The following is a 25,518-nucleotide window of genomic DNA, read 5'->3' as shown; positions in this document are numbered from 1 at the left end:
TTGGAAAGGTCAGTTCTGTTGTGCCTTTAAAGCAAATTTGAAAACTTCAAATGAGTTCAGAATTGAAATTTGAGCAGAGTAAGGTTTCCAAGACTAGCAGTGTCTGAGGTTTTTCATTGTGCAGACCAGTTCATTTTCACAGCAAAGTGATGCTAGACCCAGAAAAGCTAATGCAGCTAATAATGCATCAAATTAAGCCATCCTAGCCACCATTCATTGCATTAGCCATTTTCTGTACAGATGTACTATGAACTAGATTAAACTTCAGGGCCAATAATGTCTAAACAGTTTAATGTATATGCACTGATATCCGGAGTTGTGACAGGGTAATAATGGCCTGCAGATTTAGCACATTCAAATGAATACTGTCTGTCCAGTGAGAACCCTGTACATGCTGAACTAGTCTGCTTTTGTTGAGGCCAAACTACAGCTGTATTTTCAGTGTACATCATATGGCTTGAAGGAAACACAGTACACTTCATCCAGATCACTGGTCACCCACCCCACCCTCCTTCTGGAGGTCCTGGATCTAACATGCCATCTAACAGTAATACATCTTACCCAGCAAACTGGAGGCTTCAGAAGAAGTTAATTAGCTGGAGAGCATGATTCTGCAGGGAGGTAGATTTGCAGGACCTGGGTTGGTGACCACTGCTCCAGATTAAAACAAAACAGAAGCCAAAGCCATTTTGTAAAAGGGAATTCCACCAAATGATCAAAATTTCTTGATAATTCAGTTGTTGAGATGCATAAAGTCATTTGGTGTGGTTTGATGCATAAACATTCATCACGCAGAAGCTTAGCAGCTTTCTTGGATTCACTGTTTAGATTTTTTTACAGTGGTGGTGATAGGAACCAGGGGTCGCCATGACTACCACACGGATATAGACATTTTATTTACTATCCAAAACCACCAGTGAACCTACATGTGTCGTCTGAGTTTTATATGGAATGTTGATGGGAAATCACTTTCTAATGAGTGCAAAATCTAAGATAAGTTTTCTTTTAGACTACTTTGCCCCACAAAACCCTGCATGTATTCCTACACCTTGAAATATATTTTAGGGCCAAAATCCTCTCAAAACTATCATAAAATAACGTCTCAGTCATCAGGCAGTGTATAACATTCTGTGAGGGAGCTTTTAGAGGTGGACGTCTGGTTCCTCTCATCACCACTGTCAACAATTCTAACTAAAGAATGGAGCATTTCACACCAAACCACTCTGAATGGCTTGAATGTTAACCATTTAATTATACTGAAATTTTGAAAAAGGAGAGGAATTCACACTTTTTTAACGTGTGCATGTGTATGCATTCATGTGTTTCTACAAAAATGTTGCAATAGCTATTAGGATACACAGCCATACCTCTGGGAATACATTTTATTCAGGTGCTTGGATGAAAAGGAATAGGATTATAATAGCAAATCCGTGATGTATTATGACCCCTCAATGATAGTCTTGCTTAGACGGCTCTGTAAATGTAGCAGTTAACCTGTGGCAACAGAGATTTGGAAAAGGCCACAGGATGCTAATATGTTTGTAACGATTGTGAGAAAACGTATTTGTTTAGTCATGTTTGTTTTGTTTTTGTTTTTTGTATAGCATAATGTTTACTTGTGCATGCGTTTTGACCATTATTGTTATAGATGTATACTTTATCTCTCATGAAGAATCTCCTTTCGGTGGCTTGTGTATAATTTCACTTATATATTTCCATTTGTTTATTTCTATAACATGTTTTTGAAATGATGTACCTGCATATTGAGTGTCAGATCGATTGTCTCTCTTTTGTGTTTTAAAGCTTCATGAATATTGTAGGGCAAGTTAGAACTGCTAATGAGGACGCATCGGGCTTGTAATGGGCTTGTTATGCATGTGTTGTTTCATCATGTGCAAAACAATATTTGTGTTCATTGTAAGATGTTCTGACATATCTCCAAATTCAGGGATTTTCAAGAACAGCCTAGACTTATTTTTTTTTTGTGCCCCTGTAAAAACGTGAAATCCCTAATTTGGTTATCTATTGGACAGAAATTATGCATATCAATATAACCTCTTTTAATTTCATGATTTATCCTTTTTTCTCCCCAGTAGTTCCCTCTCTTTCTGTCTGCTGTGTGCCTTTGTACAACTCTTTTCAGTGCCTTGCACAAATCTAGTGGAAAGCTAGAACTGGCTTGATTAAAGTTGAAAAGTGTTTAAACAAAGCCATTTGTATTAATCGCCTAAATATTTCCATAACGTGTCTAAATATTCCGTTTTTTATTACTGTACTTTGTTTTTGAAAGTTTTGTTCCCAAATTTATTTTATAAAGAAATCTCTCATTGAAATGTGTGATGTTCTCTTCATTTCTGTTAGATTCAGTATAGTGTTGGTGATAGGAACCAGGGGTTGCCATGACTACAACAGAAATATAGACATTTTATTTACTATCAAAATCTTCCAGTGAACCTGCATGTGTCTCCTGAGCTTTATATGGAATGTTGATGATGGTAAAATAGTCTAAAATATATAAAAAAAAAAAGTTTTCTTAGGGACTATTTTGCCTCACAACACCCTACCAGTATCCCTCCACCAGAACAAACTGCGACTGAAGAAAGTTATATTTAAGTTATATTTAAGTTGTATATTTCATATTTTAAAAGACTACCTAAGGAACTCTCAAAGTGTCATCCATGACTTCCCATTTCTATTTTTCTTCACTGTATCACACCAAAAATGTTGTTGTTATGATGTTAAACTTTTAAAAATAATTGAAGTTGAACCCTTTTTGGTTCTATATAGAACCATTTACAACACACTCTCCATAAAACTCTCTGAAGAACCATTTCACCATGTAAAGAACCATTAAAGCATGAAATTGTTCTGTATAGAACTCATTGTTCTCAAAAGAACAATTCTCTTTTCTAAATAACCCTTGCAGAACCTTCTTTTTAGGAGTGTACTACATGCTTAAGATTTTGTTTGGATATATATCTGTAAAACTGGGTCAGTGACAGTTTTGAAATCATATTTACAACAAGTTTTCTTTGGGGATTATTTTGCCTCACAACACCCTGTATGTATCCCTCCAACAGAACAAACTGCAACTGAAAAATGTTCACATTTATATTTCACTTTTTAAAAGCTCATCTGCCATCTGTGCACAGGAACTCTCAAACGGTCGTCCATGACTTTCCTTTTCTATGTTTCTACACTGTATCACACCAAAACGTGTTCACCTGTTGTTTTGTCAAAGTGTTAACAAAAGAAGAACCCTTTTTTGGTGCTATATAGAATTATTTCTAAAAAACACTTTTTCCATCAATCTGAAGAACCATTTCACCACGCAAAGAACCATTTAAGCATGAAATAGAGCTCATGGTTCTAAATAGAACTATTTCCTTTTAAATAACCCTTGAAGAACCATCTTTTTAAGAGTGTACTAAACACTTACACTTTTGTTTTGCTATGTATCTGTAAAACTGGGTTAATGACAGTTTATAAATTGCATGTATCCCTCCACCATGAATGAGGTGAAAAAACACATTTTAGGCCAAAATCTTGTCAAATCTCCCAAAAACAAGGGCTCAGACATCAAGCAATGTATTCATAACCATTTCTATATCTGTAAAGCTGGGTGAACGGATTTATAAATCAAATTTACAACAAGAAGATGTCCTGGTGGTCTTCATGTATGTGGAGGGCGGTAGTCACAGCGCTATGCATTCCAAACTCTCCGTCAGATTCAGTGCAGCGCAGATTACTGTTTATCTGTAGGTTGATGTGCTTGATGCTAATAATATGTGCTGTGCATCTGTTTTGTCCTGTGTTTCTGTCGTATTTCATGGACCTGGCATGTATTTCACTCTCACGGTTTATCAGGCTGAAGGTTCACCACAAGGGGGAGCTGTTAGCACTCAAGCAGCTTTTGTGTGCATCATTAAAATGGAGAAACTTGCACAAATAAGTGTTATGGAAACCGTAAGTCCAGTATGAGATTTGGCCAGTGTTAGAGTGAGGAATATCAGCACTGCCCTACCAGCTGGCAAAACTACACCGTGTCACTGCATCTTAAAATGCTGATAATCCACTGTTAGGACAAAATAATAAATTAAAAAAGAGAAATTAAATATCATGATGCAAAAATCACAATACTAGTCAACATTTGTGTATCGCTACACCCTTACCATATAAAATCCGCTTCTTAAAATGATAAAAGTTTCTCAAGAATTTTAATTCTACAACTATTAATAAGCTGTTGAAACATTACATGAAGGTGACCGACTAACAACTCACTAATCATGCTCTTGCCATGTTAAATGATGATCATGTGTTTGTTTTACATATAAAATTAACTAAATAAAGAGTTATTTTAGTCAGCACAGCTATAAGGCAAGCTGGAAAACTCACTTGCAAGAAGTTCAGCTGGAATTGTCAACAAAAATTCTTCTAAATAATCCTATTTCTATTCACACATTGACCTACAGCACTGTAGCCTGAGGCACACATCATACACATACTGTGTGCATCCTTTCTTACTTCGGAGTGATAGATGGGTTTGACAGGAAGACCGTTTTTAGTAATGAGCGGAGAGAAAGAAAGCAGTAAAGCAGGTTCGGCCTCTGCTAATTAAATGATTGCCATAATTAACATTCGCTTAACAGAGATCAATAAAATGGTGCAAGGATTAAAACAAGGTCCATACATTATACACTGTTTTACAAGGGAGCTTTTAATGATCTCATATATCTGACCAGAGCAAGGCGTGTTGCCATGGGAACGAGATTGTGGCCAAGGAGGGCGTAAAGAGGCAAAGCAGTATATTTTATTCCCCTGTTTTATGCGTCTCCATCTTCATTTATATTTGATCTGCTCTCTGCTGCCTGGAATTAGATGTTCTCCAGGGTACGCTCCCGGGATGCAGAAGAACAGAGGTGTCGAGGGACATGGCATTCATGCCGCTCTGACACTGAAAAGGAAAGAACTGTTACGCTGTTAATTCAGGAAAAAAAGATTTCAAAATACTCCAGCACTTTTCAGCCTAATCTGCACATTCTACATTGGAGGTTTATGACAGATTATTATGGCTGATAATTTTAGTGAGTTTTTCTCTATTCAGAAATACCTGTAAGGATGTGGTGTTTTTAGGCAACAATCTGGTGAACACCAGATACTTTCAGGTGTATACTAGATACTATTAGGTATGCATACCAGATGCTATTAGGTGAGCACCTGATAATATAAGGTGCACACAAGATACTGTGAGGTGAGCATTAGATACTATTAGGTAAGCACCAAATACAATCAGATACTATGTGGTGAGCATTTGACAATATCAGGAGCACATAAGATACTGTGTGGTGAAAAACAGATACTATCGGATATGTACCAGTTACTAACAGATATTATGTGGTGAGCACCAGATAGTTTTAGGTGCATACTATTGGGTGTGCACCAGATACTATTAAGTGCACACTAGATATCATGTGGTGAGCACCTGACACTATCAGCGTCACAGAAGATACTGTGTGGTGAGCACCAGATACTATCAGGTACGCACCAGTTACTAGCAGATATTATGTGGTGAGCACCAGATACATTCAGATGCATACCAGACACCATTGGATGTGCACCAGATACTATTAGGTGTACACTAGACACTATGTAGTGAGCGTCCAACACTATCAGGAGCACAAAAGATACTGTGTGGTGAGCACCAGATACCATTGGGTACACACCAGTTACCAGCAGATATCATGTGGTGAGCACCTGGTACTATCAGGTGCGGACCAGATTCACATAGTATCTATAGATAATATCTGCACCTCATAGTATCTATGTGTATATCTAGAGCTCTGCAGAGAAGACCATCAGACTTAAAGAGCATGTAGAATGGAAGTCAATAGGCAGAAATGGTAAAAGATCTTCCCATTGGCTTCTATTGTAAGTTTTTTTTAATCACCATTTCTGTTCTTTTGTTCGTGGAAACGGTTCTGTGGTAAAGAAGAATGCAGCAGAAGGAACGCTGAGGCACTGAATGAGGTGCAGAAGTTCTCTAATTAATTAAAAAATCCAGAGCAAAAATAATTGAAATCTGATTTGCTGAGAAAGCAATAACAGAGGTGTTTACCAGGTCACCGGGAGAAGGACAAGGAGAAAAAAGCACGAATGGGGAGATAAAAGAGAGAGGGAATGAGCTGTGGACACCAGAGTCTTCTCACCCCTCCTCCATTTCTAATTAAAAGTGTAGAGGGAGCAGCGGGCTATTAATCCTGTTCCCAGCCTTCAGCGGAGGCTTTAGAGCTGGCTGTAAAAGCAAGCATGCATTACCACAGGCTTCATAATGAGAAAGAAGGGAGTGGCGGGCATGAGGCCATAAGATTGGCAGCCTAGCAGGGCGTCTGTTGATTGAGAGTGAGGTGACACACTGCGAAAACTATATATAAGACTATTATAAGAATATTATAAGATTCTTTCCATACATGTGTCCTTGTCATTTTCACTAGTTAGTGTCTTGTTGCACTGGAAGATAATTTTCAAATATTATTTATTGAAATAAACAATATTTTGTTATTTCATATAATAAGAAAAGATTGAATGAATGGAGAGAGACAAGTTTGAGTCTGAAGTTAAGAGAACCTCCACATCATGTAAAGATTCTGGAACAATTAGAGGGTTTTTGGAACAATAACATTTAAAAAATAAAGGCGCTTTAAAGAGTTATTTCCCATGTTACACTTTGATGCCACAGAAAGTTTTGCTGAAGTGATGCCAAAGAAGAACCATTTTTGGTTCCCTACACTATAAAAAATGATAGTTCTTCAAGGGTTCTTTAGTAAAGAAAATGGTTCCATGAACCATGAACACCATGATTAAGGGGTTCTTTGCATGGTGAAATGATTCTTTGGATTTGCAGGAGTATATATTGTACATGGTTCTATATTAGAACATTTTGGAAATGGTTCTATATAGCGGGCGGCACGGTGGCGTGGTGGGTAGCACTGTTGCCTCACAGCAAGGAGGGCCTGGGTTCGATTCCCCGGCCGGGTGACCGGGGTCCTCTCTGTGTGGAGTTTGCATGTTCTCCCCGTGTCTGCGTGGGTGTTCTCCGGTTTCCTCCCACAGTCCAAAGACATGCGGTCAGGCCAATTGGACATGCTAAATTACCCCTAGGTGTGAGTGTGTGTCTGTCTGTCTGTCTGCCCTGCGATGGACTGGCGACCTGTCCAGGGTGTATCCTGCCTTTTGCCCGAAGACTGCTGGGATAGGCTCCAGCATCCCCCCGCGACCCTGACGGAGAAGCGGCTTAGAAAATGGATGGATGGATGGTTCTATATAGCACCAAAAAGGGTTCAGCTATTATTGCAATATTAAGTTTTTAACTTTTTTCAAAAGGTTCTATACAGAACCATACACAGCACATTTTCCATCATAATAAACCATTTCACCATGCAACAATCCCCATAATCATGCAATGGGTTCTTAGAGTGTTCATGGTTCCATATGAAGAACCTTAGACTAACCATCTTCTTTAAGTGTGTACTTTTGAAATGAATGTATGAAAAAGATATGTGAGTATAAAGAACCATTTGAAGGTTTGTACACCAAGTTAAAGGTTCTTCCTGGAACCTTTGCATTAAGTGGAGTTTCTTTAAATTTGAAGAAAAAAAAAAAGTTCTTTATACTTACACTTCCTTTACGAAAATGGTTCTTTATACAATCATCCTGCGAAAAGCTTTCAGGGAAGCAAAATCGTTTCTTCTCCATCATCATGCAAAGAACCCATTATTTATATGTGTTTGTAGGTGACGTCACTGGCTGCGTCTTCTCTTCACCTCTCTGATTAATGTTCTACCCATTTTATTGCCAAAGGCTTATTAAAAGTGGGTACTTTTCATTTTAGAAGCAGCTATAAATACTTGTTTTTTGTTGTTGTGCTCTGTATTTCAGCATTTTGGACCTGAAATGAGGTTAATGTGCTGAAGACAAGGATATTTACACCAACCACGAATGAACTACAGTCATTTTGCAGCTTGTTCCCCCTTTTCAAAACACAATATTTGATCGCTGATCAGACAAATCAACATTAGCATCTTACATTCAACTGTCTTTTTAAATAACTGATTGCAAATATTTTGTTGGCAGTGATCATCTCCAGCCTGTGACCCATAGAGACAAAATATTTCTCAGCTGATGTTCTGCCAAGCCTGTAATACAGTGATGTTTAGGGTCCTGTTTGTTTTGGAGGGTTGTTGCTCTCAGTCTTGTTCTCAGTAAGTGAAATGCATACTGAGTCAAGTTCTGGTTGAATGGTTGACCTGACAGTTCAAGAACTTTCCATTTTTGACCCTGAAAACCTCCATATTAGTTTTAATGTTACCAGCTTTTGGTTCAATTACTAACTAAAAGATCCAGCAGTCAAGAAACACAACACAGATTGGCACTAATGATGTGTCTCTACAAACAAGGATCAGAACCGTCCAGGCTGTGGATTCTTCTCAGATAGCAAGGTGGTTGGTGTAGTGTAGTGGGTGAAACCTCTGCCTTCTACCCTGTAGATTGGAGATCAGTCCCATAGCGTCCTTGGGCAAGACGCTTAACACTTCCCTCACCTACGTGTGTCACTCTGAATAAGAGCATCTGCCAAACACCATAAATATCCATAAATATTTTGCTGTGTTTAATTATGGGTGTGAAGGCTGGACTGTAAAAAGCAGGGGCTGGATACATGAAAGCTTTCTCAAGAAGAAAGTTGTGACGGTTCTCACGATAAACGCTAAAAAGTTCATAAAAATGTTCTTAAATGCAATTCTCAAAAAAACTTAAGAAGTTCTCAAATATTCACTAAACATCATTTTCATTATTTCCTTACAATTTTCTTAAGATAATCTGTTTTCCTGTATATACTATGTTGCATTTTATTGCGTTCCATAAACGACGCAAGATACATTCTGAATTTGTATTAACTGTCTTTTCCGTTATTTAAACAAGTTCAAAGGACAGTGAAAAAACATCAAACTAAACATTTAAAAAAAGGAAAAAGGAACTACAGAGGATGGTGGAAGAAACAGCCAACAGGAAAAAACCCTCATTGGGGAAGTATGATAATCGTGAGGTGATGGATGAGGAGCAGCTGAGAAAGCATTCATGAAAAATTTAGATGCTCACCTTGTCAGCTTATACAGCCTGAGACAAGATAATAGTTAAGAACATAATATTTTCAAGAATAACACTTGTTCTTAATAAAATAATTAAGAAAAGAAAATAAGAGAATTTTCAGAACATTATTTGAAGAACAACCATTTCTCGGTACTTTTTCTGAAGAATGAACTGAAGAAAAACCCACATTTAAAAGATTTTCTTTCTTAAAACACTTTTGTGAATCCGGCCCCTGGACAAGACTTGAGGTGAGCCTCTTCAGAGCATCTCAGATGGATCCCCAACCAAATCAAGTCTCACTTCTTAGTTGAAGCCCAGATAAAACTTTTTAGACACATTAAGAGAAAAAGTTTCATGGAAACTGGTTCTTCTGGGGAAACTGGGGGGAGGGTAAAAAAGGAAGAGGATGACCAGCAACAAGGTGGATGGACACAATCAGGTGAATCATGAAGAAACCATTAAGAAGGCTAAAGACCCAAACAGAATACAGAATATTCTGGAGAAACACTATCTATATGGCCCATGTTGACAGCTAACAACAATAACAACAGTAATAATTTGAGCGAGTAAATAAAACAATAAAAATAAAAATTGAACAATAAAAATTACTAGCAAGTAAACATTCATTTTCATCTCTTATTCACTAGAAGTCTGATACAGTTCATGTTTGTTTTGCACTGTGGCCCATAAATCCCAGTTAGATCACTGAACAGGGCTCTTCTGTTCATCAGGCTTTCCAGCGAGAGGTAAACCAGAGTTAATGCCAGCGTCTTCTTCTCTTTCTTGGACTCTTTTAATACCTGTATGCAGTCCTGAAGAGTCTTCTTGACACAATTTTTCGTAATGATTGAAATTGGTTGTCTGTCAGATACAGCTTGCTCTGCATCTTCTCTTTCTCACCTGCTGCGAGTTTCCTAGAGGTATAAAACTAGGCTAATATTTCAAATAGCGAGGATTCCCCACCCCATTGGTCTACAGAATTACACCAATAAATGTGTACGATCTGCAATCCCCCCACATTTAATTTGTTCATCTGGCTTTATGCATTAATACCCACACGGAGAACCTATATTTCAATGTGGATTACATATTCTGCAAGAGAAGCAAAAAACAGGCAAATGTGTATTGAAGTCACTCAGATGGAACAATAGCATAAAAGCAAGGAAAGTGCCAGATCATTTAGGTTGTATAGATCTTTACTCAGCAACATGTCACATCATGAAAAGCAGCTTTTAAATTCCTCTGAAGAACATCTAACCCTAACCCAGCTGAGGTCTGGCTTCTCATTTTTTAACAGGAGGTATCAGCATGTTTAAAACAGTCCGGTTGGTGCCAGATTTTTCGGAATGATTTGGTTTTTAAGGAGCGTTTGATTTGATTTCAAAGTTTTCTGACAAGATTCTTTAATTTAAAAAATGGTTCTATATAGAACCATGAACATTTAAAGTCATTGGGCAGAAGATAGGATACACTTTGGACTTCTTTTGGACTGGATAGTGCTGGGACAGGCTACAGCACCCCCCAGGCGACCCTAAGGGAGAAGCGGCTTGGAAAATGAATGAATGAATGAATGAATAGAACCATGAACATTTATAGAAGAGTCAAAAATTGATGGAGAATGTGTTGTAGATGGTTCTACATAGAACATTTTTGAAAATGTTTCTACGTAGCACCAAATCAGTTCTGCAATTGCTGCAATATCAAGTTGTTAACATTTCTCAAAAATGTTATATATAAAACCATATACAGCACATTCTCCACTTATCCAAAGAACCATTTCACCATGGAAAGAACCATTTAAACTTGCAAATGGTTCTTTGACTGTTCATGTTTCAATATAGAACCATTTTCTTTACTGTGCAGGAACATTTTTCATTCATCAAGGTAAAAAACAATGTAAATGTTCCCTTAAAGGTACAACAGCGGTTTTAAGGTCCAACTGTGTACCTTAAATGCGCTTTTCCAGGTGGAAAGTGGGTATTTGTATCTTTCCATAACCTAATGCTTTAAAATAGAACAATAAAATTAAAGCCTGGAGATGAGATGGGGTGTGTGGAGTCAATACAACTTGGAAAATATCATTTCAATGGATTATGGTACCATTATGTTCTCTGACTAAAGGCACTAAGATGTACCCTTGAGGGTCCCACCCCAGTAACAAGAGGGATACAGTTTAGAATCTTTATTTCTGAGACTATACCGCTTTCAAAATCTTACTTTTTGCTTAAATATAGTTTTCATGACCCTGAGGGAGAAGTGGCTTAGAAAATGGATGGATGGATGGATGGATAGTTTTTATGACTTTGAAGAACCTACATTGCACAAGTGGAACGGCTTTTCAACAGTAAAAACTAGTGAAGTGAAGTGATACTTTTTTGATCCCACAAATGGGGAAATTCCACCTCCGCATTTAACCCATCCGTGAAGTGAAACACCACATACAGACTAGTGAACACACACACACACCAGGGGGCAGTGAGCACACTTGCCCGGAGCGGTGGGCAGCCCTATCCACGGCACCCAGGGAGCAGTTGGGGGTTAGGTGTCTTGCTCAAGGGCACCTCAGTCATGAACTGTCAGCCCTGGAGATCGAACCGGCAACCTTCCGGTCACAGGGCCAGATCCCTAACCTCCAGGCCACGACTGCCACCAGGCTAATGTCAATGAGCTTATTAGCAAGCTAACCAAACTTCGGAAAAATCTTGACCACCCTGTGCCTAAACTGCATATCTACATCTTCTACTCTTTTGTGCTAAACTTTTGCATACACCCCTTAATGTCCTGTACACTCATCTGCTGTTAATCATAATGTTAACCTTACAGCTAAATACAATATTTTTGTTCTGGTAACTGTTATCTGGACTCTCTCTGTGTGCTAGTGAGCAATGAGGATGAAAGGGGAGGGGTGAGGACCTCTCCACAAAGACAGAGATAAAATGGACAAAACGGCAGCTTTCTTTCATATCAAACAATCCTGTACAACTGACACAACAGACACACAACATTTACAAAAAAACACTTTTAATAATGTTGATTTGTTCGCTCACCTACAACGATAAATATTCCAATCAGAAATTAGATTTTAAAGTGACTACAAAAATGACTGGGTTAGATACACAGTTCTAGGAAAGCCTTCAATTAGTATAGAACCTCAATGTATTATCAATATTATTATTATTATTATTATAAAAAGGGCTGCATTTCCTACAAGGTTCACCTTACATGTGTGTAAATACCCTCAAAAATTTGACAGCATTCAAGTGTGAAAATCACATGATTAACCACGGAGGTCAATAAATAGACAGCACTTTATTGAAGAGATTCTCTTTCACTGTGTGAAAGCATTCAAAGTAAACACTGCATACACAAATAAAGGAATCTGTAACACTTCAAAATCTTTTCAGGCACATTTAGTCAAAGCTAATAGACTGTATTAATCTAACTGATCAGTAGGGGTGGGCAAAAGCACGATATTTACTGTGATTATTCACATCACAGCATGCTTTTCTGAGTCTACTGTGGATCGTACTTGAAGAACACTGACTAACTGCATGTTTTATTACAGAGGACGTGTAATTAGTCCTGTTAATTTGGATTTAGTGAATTTCAATGTGAGAAAAATGATTGTGCTTATAGTTTTTGACAGTATTTTTTTTTTCACTGGTGCTTTATTTGTCAAATCTCATAAAAACGAAACATCATGATTTGCATTGTGCATTGAAAGTATCAAAGTATCATGATGTTATTTTTTTGCTACAATTGCCCACGTCTACTCATCTAGCACCGCAAATGTACCCAAACCTCAGTGGGTGGGCTACTCTGTGCTTATGTTATTGCATCTTTCTAAGCAGTGAAATGAGTGTTTAAACACCTCTGGTCAAATTACATGTTTTGTTGGCTGAAAATAAACCACAGGGAACATTTTCAGCACATTTTAGTGAGCAATTACTGTTTATGTCCTGAGTTTACATATTATAAATTGTGGCACAATGTGCTTTATTTCCCCTCCCAATATGTTCGATTCACTAAATAAACAGTAATTGTGCAGTAAAATGTACAGAAGTTAAACCAGGTCTGCCCAAGCATTTTACATTATAGATCTATAATCTTGTGATTTATATAAAATATTCCACAAAAAAAACAGATATAAAGGTGTTGAATCAAACAGCATATTTAAATAATGAATTCAAGTTGGCACATGTATTTAAGCATCTATCTTTATAAAGTTCCCTGATTTATTTATTTACTCATTTTCACACCAACAGCCACACATTCACACAATAAAAGGCACACACCCGTCGCACACAGCATATCCATTAGATACCTCATTAATTAGGAAACAAGGCAGCTTGCAGAGCTCTGTTTTGATATGTTACACTCAGCTCGAGCACATGATGTGGCAGGGATGTAAACAAGTAGCATCAGGTTCTCCTCCCTCTGCTCTATTCCTGTGTGTCACCACAAGGGAAAATCAGCAAGATCACTGCGGGAAGGCAAACAGGGATTAAATGAGGCCACGGGTCTGTCATCTGAGCCTCGCGCACGAAAGAGAGAGGCACGCGAGAGGGGTGCTTTCATGGGAAATTTGCACTTGAGCAATATTCCGCAATTCTAAGAGCACTTGGCTGGAGATTCAACCCAACTCCCTTCTGTGAGTGGTTTCTTTTTCCATGCTATAAAAATACTTCAGCGGCTTCGCAGTTGCAGCGGAATCGTTTTGAAGGGCTAACTGCGTTCATGCTTTGCGTTTTATAAAAGAGCTGAAAGTGAACGGAAATGTTAGGCCACAGTAAGAGGAGGACAGCTCTTATCTTCTGCCAGCTTGTTGTTGGTCAGAGGTTCTTGGGGAACAGTGCGGATTTCATTGCTCATTAGAATTTTTATTTTTTGTGCACTGCAAAAATGATACTTTATATTTAATATGTAATATTTAATGTTTCTAATTGTGAGTTGTAAGGACTTATATCTTGACATGTTTCATAAATTTTATGTAATGAATGTGGAAATTCTTTAGAGGAATAATGCTTGAAAAAACTACTGAGCCAATAGAGGGAAACTTAAAGGGAAACCTCACCATTTCTTTTAACATTTCTACATAAATAAATGTGTCAACAAAGTCATTTGAAGTACTTTGGTGTAAAGAGAAACTAAATTACTTGGATTTCTTTACAGTGGTGGTGATAGGAACCAGGGGTTGCCATGACTACAGCACAAATATAGACTATATATATATACTATCCAAAATCACAAGTGAACCTGCATGCCCTGCATGTATCCCTCCACCATTAATAGCTTTTAAAAATACATTTTAGGACGGAGGTTAATCTCAAAACTATTGTAAGTGTCAGGCAGTGTATTCCTAACCAATTCATCTAACTTTCTGTATTGTAGCATTTAGAGGCATTAAAACTTTTTAGACGTTTGGTTCCTATCACCACCGCTGTGAACAATTTTAGTACGTTTCTCTAGAACAGAGCACCAAAGCATCCTGAATGACTCTGTTAACATATTAAAAATTTATCTATGGAGAAACTTTGGAAAATGGGTGAAATTCCCCTTTAGGGCTACATAAAATTGCATAAGAAATGTTACATTTATTGACTAGATTTAAGATGTTTTCACATACTACGGTACCACATCTGCAGTGTACTTCACACACCTGAGACATCATTTTTCTTAGTTTTCGACAAATCAGGTTTTTTTCATAATTGACATATCCAGGCTCCGCCCACAAACATGCTCTTTTATAGCAACTGTTGTGAAACTGGACAAACTGTACAGAAAACTGGCAAAAAAATTCCATTCAATCTAATAAGAAACTGTAGCAACTCAGCACATCTCAGAATCAGTAATTCACAAAGTATTATCAGAAAAAAACTCCAGAGTTTTTCTAGAAAATTATTTAATAAGCTGGACTCATAGTTTCTCATCAGGTTGAATGAATAACTGACTCTAAATATAGGTATTGTGATACGAACTGAGCCTATTCCACAGAATCTCATTAGGCTGAATGAATAACTGACTCTAAATGTAGGTATTGTGATACAAACTGAGCCTATTCCACAGAATCTCATTAGGCTGAATGAATAAATGACTCTAAATGAAGGTATAATGATATAAACTGAGCCTATTCCACAGTTTCTCATTAGGTTGAATGAATAACTGGCTCTAAATGTAATTGTGATATAAACTGAGCAGTTAGGTTTAGCGTCCATCATAGTTACCTCGGTATGTGCCCCTTGATGTCAGACAGGATAAGCGCTTTGTCTTTGTTAGCATTCGGATCATCCTGGACTCCCAAATTAACTGGCACCTTGTTTAAGACACACAAAAACCCATATAAAAGATTCACTGCCAGATCATCTCAACATCTTACTCAATTCCACAAGATGCAACTCAAAAGCAGAATGCAATATGTCTCAGTCATAACATTAACATGACATGTTGGAAACTGTTCCATATAGTTTTAGGTAACAAATTTGAATATAAACCAATAAGCCATATTATTAAGTCCAATTCCTTCTATCAACACTTACTGGACAATGAGTGAAGAAACAAGGAGGTAGATTTAATGTTATTTCTCTTACCATCTCTTTTCTGTCTGTTTCACTCTTGCTTTGCTCTCTTGTCCCAATCGAGCTCTCCTGTTCAGTCTGTTCCTGGTTGTCCTCATCCCTCTCTTTGTGGATCAGAGGTTGTATCTCAGGAGGTTCCTCTAGATCATTATGGCCAAACGTCTCTATGGCTGATGGTGCGCTCTCAATGTTGACTAAGGGGTGATACAAGAGTTTATGAATCAATTGGTGTTGCCAAGCTCTGCCCACAAATGCATTCTTTTGTAGCTACCTTTGTAAAGTTGGACAGAGTGAGTTATTAATTTACAGACAGTGGGTGATACTGCAATAGTATTATATACTAATGCTTCAAGCATTTCCATAATACACAATATGCATCATAATGTTTAGTTTTTCTGAGGTTTAATAAGACAAAACAGATGCAATAATAATAATAATAATAATAATAATAATAATAATAATAATAATAATAATAATAACAATAAATGACAATATGAAGAACAACAACTACAATGATTTTTATTCAGTGTTTAAGCACTTATGGGTGGAGCCCTTATAGCTCAATTACATATATCTAGTACAGTAATAAAATATCCAGGCAAAAAAGACCAAGAGGCCCATGTTAATCTGCATAAAAACATAATTCTGTTTATATAATCACAGTAATAAGTATCATGAGTATGTTAGCATAACGCTAACTGATCGAAGACTACAAAAATGAGCAAGTGGTTGTGTTGTAGCTTCAAAAAGCCTGACTGACGTGTTGCAGATGCTGCTTCTGTCCATTTGGCATCGGCCTCCCTTTCCATCCGCAGCTGCAGCAGATGAATGTGATCTAAGAGCTCCTGCGTTTGAATAAAAACATACAATCAGTGTGAATATACTCAGAAAGCCTTTAAGAAATATGCAGACACTATCATGTTCAGATAAACAGGAAAGGTGTGCCTGTTTCTCCAGCTGCTGCTGCTCCCTCTCCTTCTGTATGGCTCTGAGACTCGCCCTAAGCTCCTGCACACAAAGATAATGTGTATGAAATTTTGTTTCCATTCATCGTGATTATTTTTTATGTAGTGTTATTCACATTTAAACTACAAAACAAACTATTATCCATAGCATTTTATAATTCGATTGAATTTAGGCTAAGAAACAACTGTATCTGCTTGTTTATTGGATGACAGTTTCTAAATTCTATTTTCTCTATGCCTCATCAACTTTGCATCTGTGTTTGTGGCTCTTGAGGCATCAGAAAGCACATGTATTTAGTTGTAGTGTTAGCCGCGAAGCCTATTTTAACCTTTATTATGCAACAACAGGCCCAAAAGTTATTCTCAACTCATGACTCTGCCTGAAACACGACCCAGCTGTGTGCTGGACACAGAGAATGACAGCAAGTGTCTAAGTATAGTCCTGCATACACACTGATATATTTACCCGGTTGCAGTCTTTCTCATTTCCAAGCTCCAGCTCCAGTTTCTCTCGCTCTGTTCTTTCTTCTTGGAGCCACTCTTCCTTTTTTTGAAGCTCACGACTCAGTTTTTGGATTCGTTCCTTATCCAGCTGTGGAGAGAGGAAGAATAGTTCTAGACATACTGAAATCAACAACAGCCAGACTGCAATCAACATTCACACTGCAATCAACACTACATCCACTGAAATCAACACTCACACTGAAATCATAGAGCACTCACTGAAATCAACACACACAATGAAATCAACACTACTGCTAAAATCAACATAACACCCACAATGAGATCAACACTCAAACTGAAATCAACACTCACACTGAAATCATAGAGCACTCACTGAAATCAACACACACAATGAAATCAACACTACTGCTAAAATCAACATAACACCCACAATGAGATCAACACTCAAACTGAAATCAACACTCACACTGAAATCATAGAGCACTCACTGAAATCAACACACACAATGAAATCAACACTACTGCTAAAATCAACATAACACCCACAATGAGATCAACACTCAAACTGAAATCAACACATACATTTAAATCAATATAAGATAAAACCTGTACTGCTATTAAAACTTGAAAACAAGAAAATGCATAACAAATACCACAAACTTTTGTGGAACGTGATCTTGTGACAAACAAAGAGCCAGTTTCCTAGCTAAAATATTTTCACTGCTAATAAGCCAGTAGGCAAACCAATACATCCTATTAACCACAATCTACAAAGCACACAATTTAAACCCTACTTTTTAATTAAACATTTTACTGCTAATAAGTCAGCTAGCAGGCTGGCAAATCAAATCAAGACAAGATCCATACTAAAATCAACAGCACCCACACTGAAATGAACAACACCAACACTAAAATCAAGATAACATCCTCAGTGAAATCAACAACACCAACACTGAAATCAAGACTGATACTGATATCAACACAACACCCACAATGAGATCAACACTCACACTGAAATCAACACACACAATGAAATCAATATAAGAAAAAACCTGTACTGCTATTAAAACTATGAAACAAAGAGCCAACAAAAGTCAATTCAATCTGTACAAACAGCTGCCTGAGACTAAACTGACAGTGAGATGAGATGCAGCTACACAAATCTAATACTGATGAAGAGATGCAGTGTCTAACAGCATCCTCCCTCACCTCCGCACTTTGCCTCATACTCTCTCTTTCCTGGGACCAGGCAGCTTGTCCCTCACGGAGCGCCAGGTTGGCCTGGGAAAGTTGCAGGGTCATTTGTGCCGCCTGCAACCTGACCTGATGCAGCTCAGCATGGCTGTGGCTCTGCAGGGCTCCGAGTTCACTCAGGTCCCTCCGTAAAGCCTCCGTGCTCCGTTCGCTTGCCTCCAGGCGCTCCTGCAGGACCCGCAGCTCCTCATGAGCCTGTACGCTCTCTGTCTGATTAAAAAAGTTCATATTTAGATCTCATATTTTGCCAAGTCCTTGGTACCCAGACTAAAGCTTGCAAACCATATCACTTCATCTGACCTCAGACCCATTCGCCTCAATATTCTCAATATTGAGTTGACAGTGCTTTACCTTTCAGAAGACACAGGCAAAGGCATGCCAGGCATTCATTGGCTGTAAAGTATTTCAAATCATCTGCTTTTATTTATAGTAAGTCTGTGTTCAATTTCCAGTTACTTTCTCCTGGTTAAAAGGAATAAAAAAATCCTACATACTGTTCGGTCATTGTTTCATTTTAAATCAAACAAAAACAAACAAAACAAACCAAACACTGTTTAATTACATTAGACGGGAAAGAGTCATTTTAAACATTTGATGTTTTTTCACAATTCACCTGCAAGTTCCTCCTCTCATCCTCCTCATCCTTCCTTTGTGTAGTCATCTTCTTGACTCTCTCTTTCATCCTGCAAACAGTAAAGTTACATTTTTTTTTAATAAAGTGAACAATGTAATAAAAGGAAAAGGCCCGATCCCATTTCACCCCTTACCCCTACCACTCAGCCCTTAGGCCCTCCGTTTTGCATGCCCATGTCTAGGGGTAGGGTGTTCCGATTCTCGTTGCGATAGAGAGGGGTAGGGCAAAGTGTTAAGGCTACATCGTCCTCGAAATGAAGGTTTTTCAGAGGCACACTCCAAACAGAGTGTTATGAGAAAAAGAAAAAAATGGCATTTCACATTTTCATGTCTGCACAAGCAACCAAAGAATTTTCTCTGTTGACAAATTACAATAACCATTGATTTGTGTAGTTTAATGTCGTTTCAATGTATTATGGTAATATTCTACATAACAAGCATAAAAATTGCTAATAGGACAATGACATCACTGTAACTAGCGCGTTCCATTTTAAATAGTCTTTAAATAGCAGTTCTAACGCCTGAAGCTCCAGAATGTAACTGCTGCTCCATTTTAGGTGGAGCGGCAAAATTCGAATGAGAAGCTGTCGAATAGCTGACTTCAGCTTTATATCACTGAAGAATTTCCCTGTTAAATAAGTAATGCTACTCTTTACTGGATGTTTGTCCCACTTCGTAGGGAAGATTTCAGCTACCCTTTGTAGCTCAGTTCCAAGCAGCAAGATGACGCTCGAAAACAAGGTGTAGGTGTAAAAATAAAAAATGGGATTGGGCCAAAATGTATTTACAAAAACACAGAAATGAACTTAGCCTAGTACAGAACACTTGAGCAACAACAATAAACGAAATTAAAGACAAATTAACCTCTGTCTGTAGCGCCCTCTGGTCGGCCACCACCAGACTGGAAATCAACTTGGATATTTTAATTAATAAAATTAAATATTTTCCCTGTTGCTCTGTTATCAGAAGAAGTAGGACTTCATTTGTTTATCTGTATGTGAAATAGTATGACTGTGTTGAAATGCTGGTGAGTAATGAGATGAGGGACGAGTACCCCCTGCTGTGAAAACAATCACCCTGGAAAGTCTCATTCACTTATAATACTATAAATCTAAATACATTTCTGTCTAAATATATTCCATGAATGAACAAAAAAATGTATTGATGAAAAAAAAAAATTCATAGAATCAAACTCATTTACTAAAGAACCTCGAAGAACCATCTTGTAGTTTTATGCTAAAGGCTCCTTCTGCCAAAGTAAATACAGCCTTGATATTTTTGATAGCTTTTTCATGTTCTAAACACAGTTTTAAAGTTTTATATAATTTTTAAGCCCTATAGCTCTAAAAGTCATTCTTCAGCATTTATTCTGTTTTTGATAAAGCACTTCTTTTCGAATTTGTTATTATTGTACAATACTTAAAAATAATACTTAAAAAACATTATTCGTGAACAGTCTAGAACTGGTCTAGATACACTGAGTATAAGTATGAGAGCTTTGGGCACAGGAGTGATGCTGGACTGGTTCCAGCAAGTCATCTACAAAGTTCAGCCAAAAATAGCTGACGAGTGTTGTATTTTTCATAGTGGCTCTTGGTAAGAGTCATATTTCCTTTTGAGTGCATCTACATAACTAATAAATGTGGCCTACCTGTCCAGCTCTGCGTCCGTCTCTTGTTTTTGCTGAGTCAGATTGAGCAAATCCTCCTCAAGTTCTTTGATTCGCTGCTGGTTTTCAGTTCCTTCTGCTAACAGCACACTAACCTCTGCAGAGATACTTTCACTGGACTTCAGCATATCCTAAGAATAAAGATATGAGATTAAAGGTCTGAGCCGCAGCGTTAATATTAGTGTTTTGTGACAATCCATGTACACATATTAAATTGTTCCTAGACATGCATTGACATACAACCATACATGTTTGACATGTTTGTTATGGTATATATGAGTACTATCATATCAAAACCTCATAATTCTTTATACCAGAGCTACTCATGGCTCGCTCAACTAACCACAGAAGTTTCATACACACCAGCCAATCACTTAAAATTAAAAACATAAATATAATAAACAGTGTAACCTATCAAATTTCACTTGAATGTATAATCATGCAACATAAAAAATGTCTATACACCGCAATATTGTTTCACAAATAAAAAACATACAGCCAGAGGCCCTCCAGCAGTACCACCATGGCCCACTGGGGGGCCATGGCCCACAGGTTTAAAACCACTGCTTTATATCACTTAAAAATGCAAGCTGCTCTTTACACGTTATGTATGAAAGTGATGCTAAACTGCTTGAATAATGCTGTTACATTAATACAGATTAAAGCTAAGAATGTTTTCTTTAGGTACTATCTATGGTACCATTTCACTACCAACAATAATTATATTTCATTTCTTCTAGCTGCAGTGCTTATACCATTTCATTTCTTCTAGCTGCAGTGCTTATACCATTTCATTTCTTCTAGCTGCAGTGCTTATACCTTTTGCTTCTCTTCCATTTGCTGAATCTTCTCCACGCTGCATCTCAGGCTGTCCCTCAGTTCTTCAATCTCACTCTTCATCTCGGCCCTCTCTTTTTCAAAATCCATCTTTGATGTTTCGTTTCGCTCCCTCTGTTTCTTTGCTTCCTCTGTGGCAGCATCAAGTTTCTTCTGTAACTGCTTGAGTTCTTGCTGACATGCGTCCAGATGGCTCTGTGGGTACATGGCACAGTACATTGGTTAGTTGGTCTGAAATACCCAGCTGTCCTTGCCTTTGTTCCTTATTCACAGGCATGGTCTGACCTGGAGTATCTGAGCTTTGGGGACCACCAGCAGTAAGTCTTCTCCCTCATTCTCTTCTGCTCCATTCCTCTCCTCCTCCAGCGTCACCAGCTCATCCAAAGGCCTTGGTGCGCAGAAGGTAAACTGAGGGCTCACTGCACAGATCTCCCCTGACTCATCTATGTACACAAACTGGAATGCTGTCCCTCCAGGGCTTGGTAGATAGGATGCTAAAAGAGGAAGAGAAAGAATGGAGGTGAGCTGTGGCCTTGCTTAATACTTGGCACCACATTGCAGCTACATTATATGTCCAAAAGCTTGCAGACACCTGCTCCTCCAGGGTTTCATCTGAAATGAAGGTTTATAAATAGTGAGTTTGTGCTGCAGTAACAGTGTCTACACTTTTGAGAAGGCATTACACTAGATGATGGAACATTGCTGTGAGGATTTTTTTAGTGGAGAGCATACAAGCTTCAACACTCTTAATTACCAAAATCTGCTACTCAAACTGCTGCCTGAAACTGCCAAAAGCAGTTTAAGTACATTAAACAAAGCATGCTGGTACGCATGGGGTATTTGGGTATTTTGGCGAGGTTGCCAGTTTTATGATGTCAGTTCAGTGTACAACAGTGTTAGCTTGCCTGAAGCAGTTTTCATATTTTGGCTCTTTAATGACCTCGTACTTCAAAGGATCCAGTAACATGTGGAGGAAAATGGATGCATGACAAATTGTATCAGCTTAGGGACATTTTTGCTCACCAGAGGGCATAGATATGCAGAGATTTTTGGTGTGCATTATTTTTTCCTCATAGGCCAGACTAACTTAGAATTGGAGTTCCTAAAATGGCTATAACGATGACTATGCTTCAGACATCTACTGTTAGATACCCTTTATCATGAGGACATTCAGTAAAATTCCAAAAGCTTTTTCATGCTTAAATATCTCAATACATGGGCAATGTATTTCACCACAATTCTCCTCTTTTTACGTAAACTGAATGCTCCTAATCTTCACCAATCAATCACCAGGCTGCTGTTGGTTGTCCCTACCACACAGTTTGTGCTAAACTGTGAATCAGAGAATCTTACTGAGAGAAAGCCAACTGCCAAGCGAAAGCTTGCGTAGCAAGCTTAACTGAGATGGACAGCTAGCTCAACTGTCTGCCTGTTGTGTTTAGTTTTGCTTCAGTGGTGTAGCAGGCCGGGGGTGTTGGACTAAGGAATGTCAATCACACATGCTCATTAGAATATTAGGTCACACCCAGAAAATCATGCTTACATTTTCAAGATTTTACAGTGTTTTCTGAGACTTAGGATCTCAGGTTGAAGCCAGGGACCACTGAGGAACCTTATTTTCACTAAGAGTGTGAAGCTAACTTGTGTTAACTGCTTTTTCCTTCAGAATTTCAGGTCAGAGTCTGGAGGAGAAACATACGCTGGAAGAGGACACTGCAGTTCACTTCTGTGCCAACTGTATATCCTTCTGGAGCAAGAGCCCAGGCGAACGTGTAATAGTCCTTCATTGATGCCCATCCCGCCTGGAACATGAAAGAAGTATGAAAGTGACACCACATATGCACTACAAACCAAAGTTTGTGGGATCACTGTTCAATAGTTTGGAACTGATGTTTTCAATAATGTAAACCAATTTGCTTTAAGATAAATGTATATAATGTCTCTAATATGATCCTCCTCAACAACTTTACAGTCTCAGATAATCAGTAGGACACTAGGAACCTGTAAATAAATATAATGAAATATTACTTGCATCCAGAATTCTGAATAAAATATCAAGATTGAACATGCAGTAATCATCATATTTCAAAAAATAAACACAGTTTAGTTTTTGGTCATTTAATGACTTGTAGAGTAATGTGATACAGAAAAATATATAATATAGGAAGTTTCATGATATATGATATGTCACAATATTTATTTTTTCAGACATCTGCTGGAATTGAGAAGAAAAATATTTGTAAAAATTCTGATTTCGTGTCAATGTCTGATACTAAATCTAGTTAAATTGGTTTGCACTCTTTATAATGAAAAATGCTGTTTAATTATGACTGCTCATTGACAACTTCTTGTTCTCTTGAAATTCTTGAAATTTTGAATAAAACATCTAAATTAGTACCTTTTGGCAAACAGTTTGAACTCTTTATCCATACTGTATATGTTACTTTTGTAACTTTGCTCACAAAAAAAATGAATCTATCCAAGTATTAATCCATCTAATTCCAAACTTTTCCAGAACAAAACTCTTGTTTTGCTTTTATGTTGATGCCCTGTAGTTACCTTGAAAAGCCCTATCCAATCACGACTGCTCCACTTGTGGTGACCACTTATAGTGTACCGACATTCCACCCTGGTTTGAGGGAAGTAGGTCTGGTCCACATTCCTAAATTTCACCCTCCAAGGCTTCTCCATGGCAACAGAGTCAGAAGGCTGATGAAAGTTCTGTCAGAGTTCGAACACCTGATGACAAATGATGTCCAGATCGCACGGTGACTGCTGCATGCAAGACAAGATGAAGCCAAACAGCATCAGGTTCATGAGAATCAGGTCATTTTGAATTTTGGACCTACCGTGTGACAATAACTGTGTCACTCTGGCTGATGTAGGTCGTCCTGTTTGTGCTCTGCTCTACTATATTTAGCTGCTTTCCAAAGAAGCCTTCAAGAATAGTTTGAAGCTATTGGATTTCTTAAAGTGTTGTGAAATGACACGAGGGACATTCTTGGAATGTTTAATCAGAGAAAGGCTCGGAGAGGTGATGGAGTGTACGCAGAGGTTGTGATGTACTTATGAATCAGCTGAGCAATGAGGGAAATAAACAGGCAAACAACCAAAGCTGAGCAAAAAGCACAGGTCTGTAGCTGGAACTTGAAGTGTGGAAGGAACAGAAGGTATATAGGTAGTTTCACGGGATGTCTATATGTAAAAGTCAATATAATTATTATTTATTTGAACTATTTGGAATAACATATATGCTGGCTCTATTAAAAATAGGTTTCTTTAGAAATATTAACTGAAAAATTAATGAACAGCTGCTGCTCAGTTGAGTATTGCGAAACATGTTTTTCAATTGCTAAAGACTGACAACAACAAAAGTAACTGGCTATTACATTTAATACTTAAAGCTTGCGCAGTCTGGGCTTATAATGAGGAATTAACCTACATGCGGTCGCTTCTAAGACTTAACAGGCTGAAATTTCTTTGAATTGTCCGTTCCACCTTAAATGCTGCAGCAGTCACATTGTGGCGCCTGAGGTGGCTGCTGCAACCTTTAAGATGGAATGAACGATTCGAACTTTAGCCTCGTGATAAATCCCAGCAAACAACAAAACTAACAGTGAGAACGTTCCTTTCTTACCTTACACTGAATCAAAAGCTCTTCAGTCTCGATCCTGAGAACTTTCGGCTCATCCCTGTCAGTCCGCAGAGCCTACTGTAGGCACAACCGATGTTCCCCCGTCTTATCAAGGGTGTCACTTTCAAAACCAATAACAAACGCACATGCATCATCCTTCAACGACTTCCTCGCTGTTGAACTCTGGGAAATGTAGTCTGTTAGAGGCGCCATGTGCTAACCCGCTCTCATTTCCTCTTTTCTGATCCTTTACAGTTTTTAAAGCGTCTGTTTGTGTATTTCATCACGAATATCCCTCAATTGCAATGTGGTGAACTTGCTTTGGCCTCAAGATTAAACCAAT

General features: G+C 38.0%; 1 protein-coding gene and 1 long non-coding RNA gene across 3 annotated transcripts; one reads left to right on the top strand and one right to left on the bottom strand.

Moving 5' to 3' along the window:
* Nucleotides 1-12,433: 12,433 nt before the first annotated feature.
* calcoco1b (calcium binding and coiled-coil domain 1b) lies at nucleotides 12,434-25,299 on the bottom strand. 2 transcript variants are annotated; one of them, XM_017692774.2, is made up of 14 exons: nucleotides 25,179-25,299; nucleotides 24,101-24,316; nucleotides 23,241-23,343; nucleotides 21,827-22,035; nucleotides 21,524-21,736; nucleotides 20,687-20,835; nucleotides 19,016-19,085; nucleotides 18,358-18,612; nucleotides 17,151-17,276; nucleotides 16,665-16,727; nucleotides 16,480-16,564; nucleotides 15,732-15,913; nucleotides 15,369-15,457; nucleotides 12,434-13,627 (listed from the first exon to the last, which is right to left on the bottom strand). In XM_017692774.2, exons 2-14 carry the CDS (start codon nucleotides 24,230-24,232, stop codon nucleotides 13,600-13,602), a joined length of 1,704 nt encoding a protein of 567 aa, XP_017548263.1. In that variant the 5' UTR covers nucleotides 24,233-24,316; nucleotides 25,179-25,299; the 3' UTR covers nucleotides 12,434-13,599. The 2 variants fall into 2 exon arrangements, with proteins under 2 accessions (XP_017548263.1, XP_017548264.1); XM_017692775.2 differs by having other exon boundaries at nucleotides 24,101-24,280; nucleotides 25,179-25,292.
* LOC108424630 lies at nucleotides 21,962-23,877 on the top strand. The gene is made up of 3 exons (XR_001857633.2): nucleotides 21,962-22,061; nucleotides 23,208-23,359; nucleotides 23,750-23,877. It is a non-coding gene; the product is annotated as an uncharacterized LOC108424630 (long non-coding RNA).
* Nucleotides 25,300-25,518: the final 219 nt, after the last annotated feature.

This window comes from Pygocentrus nattereri, chromosome 21, assembly GCF_015220715.1.
Source record: "Pygocentrus nattereri isolate fPygNat1 chromosome 21, fPygNat1.pri, whole genome shotgun sequence".
NCBI lineage: Eukaryota > Metazoa > Chordata > Actinopteri > Characiformes > Serrasalmidae > Pygocentrus > Pygocentrus nattereri.
Note: the sequence above shows the minus strand (reverse complement) of the source record. Positions and strands in the feature narration are given on the sequence as shown.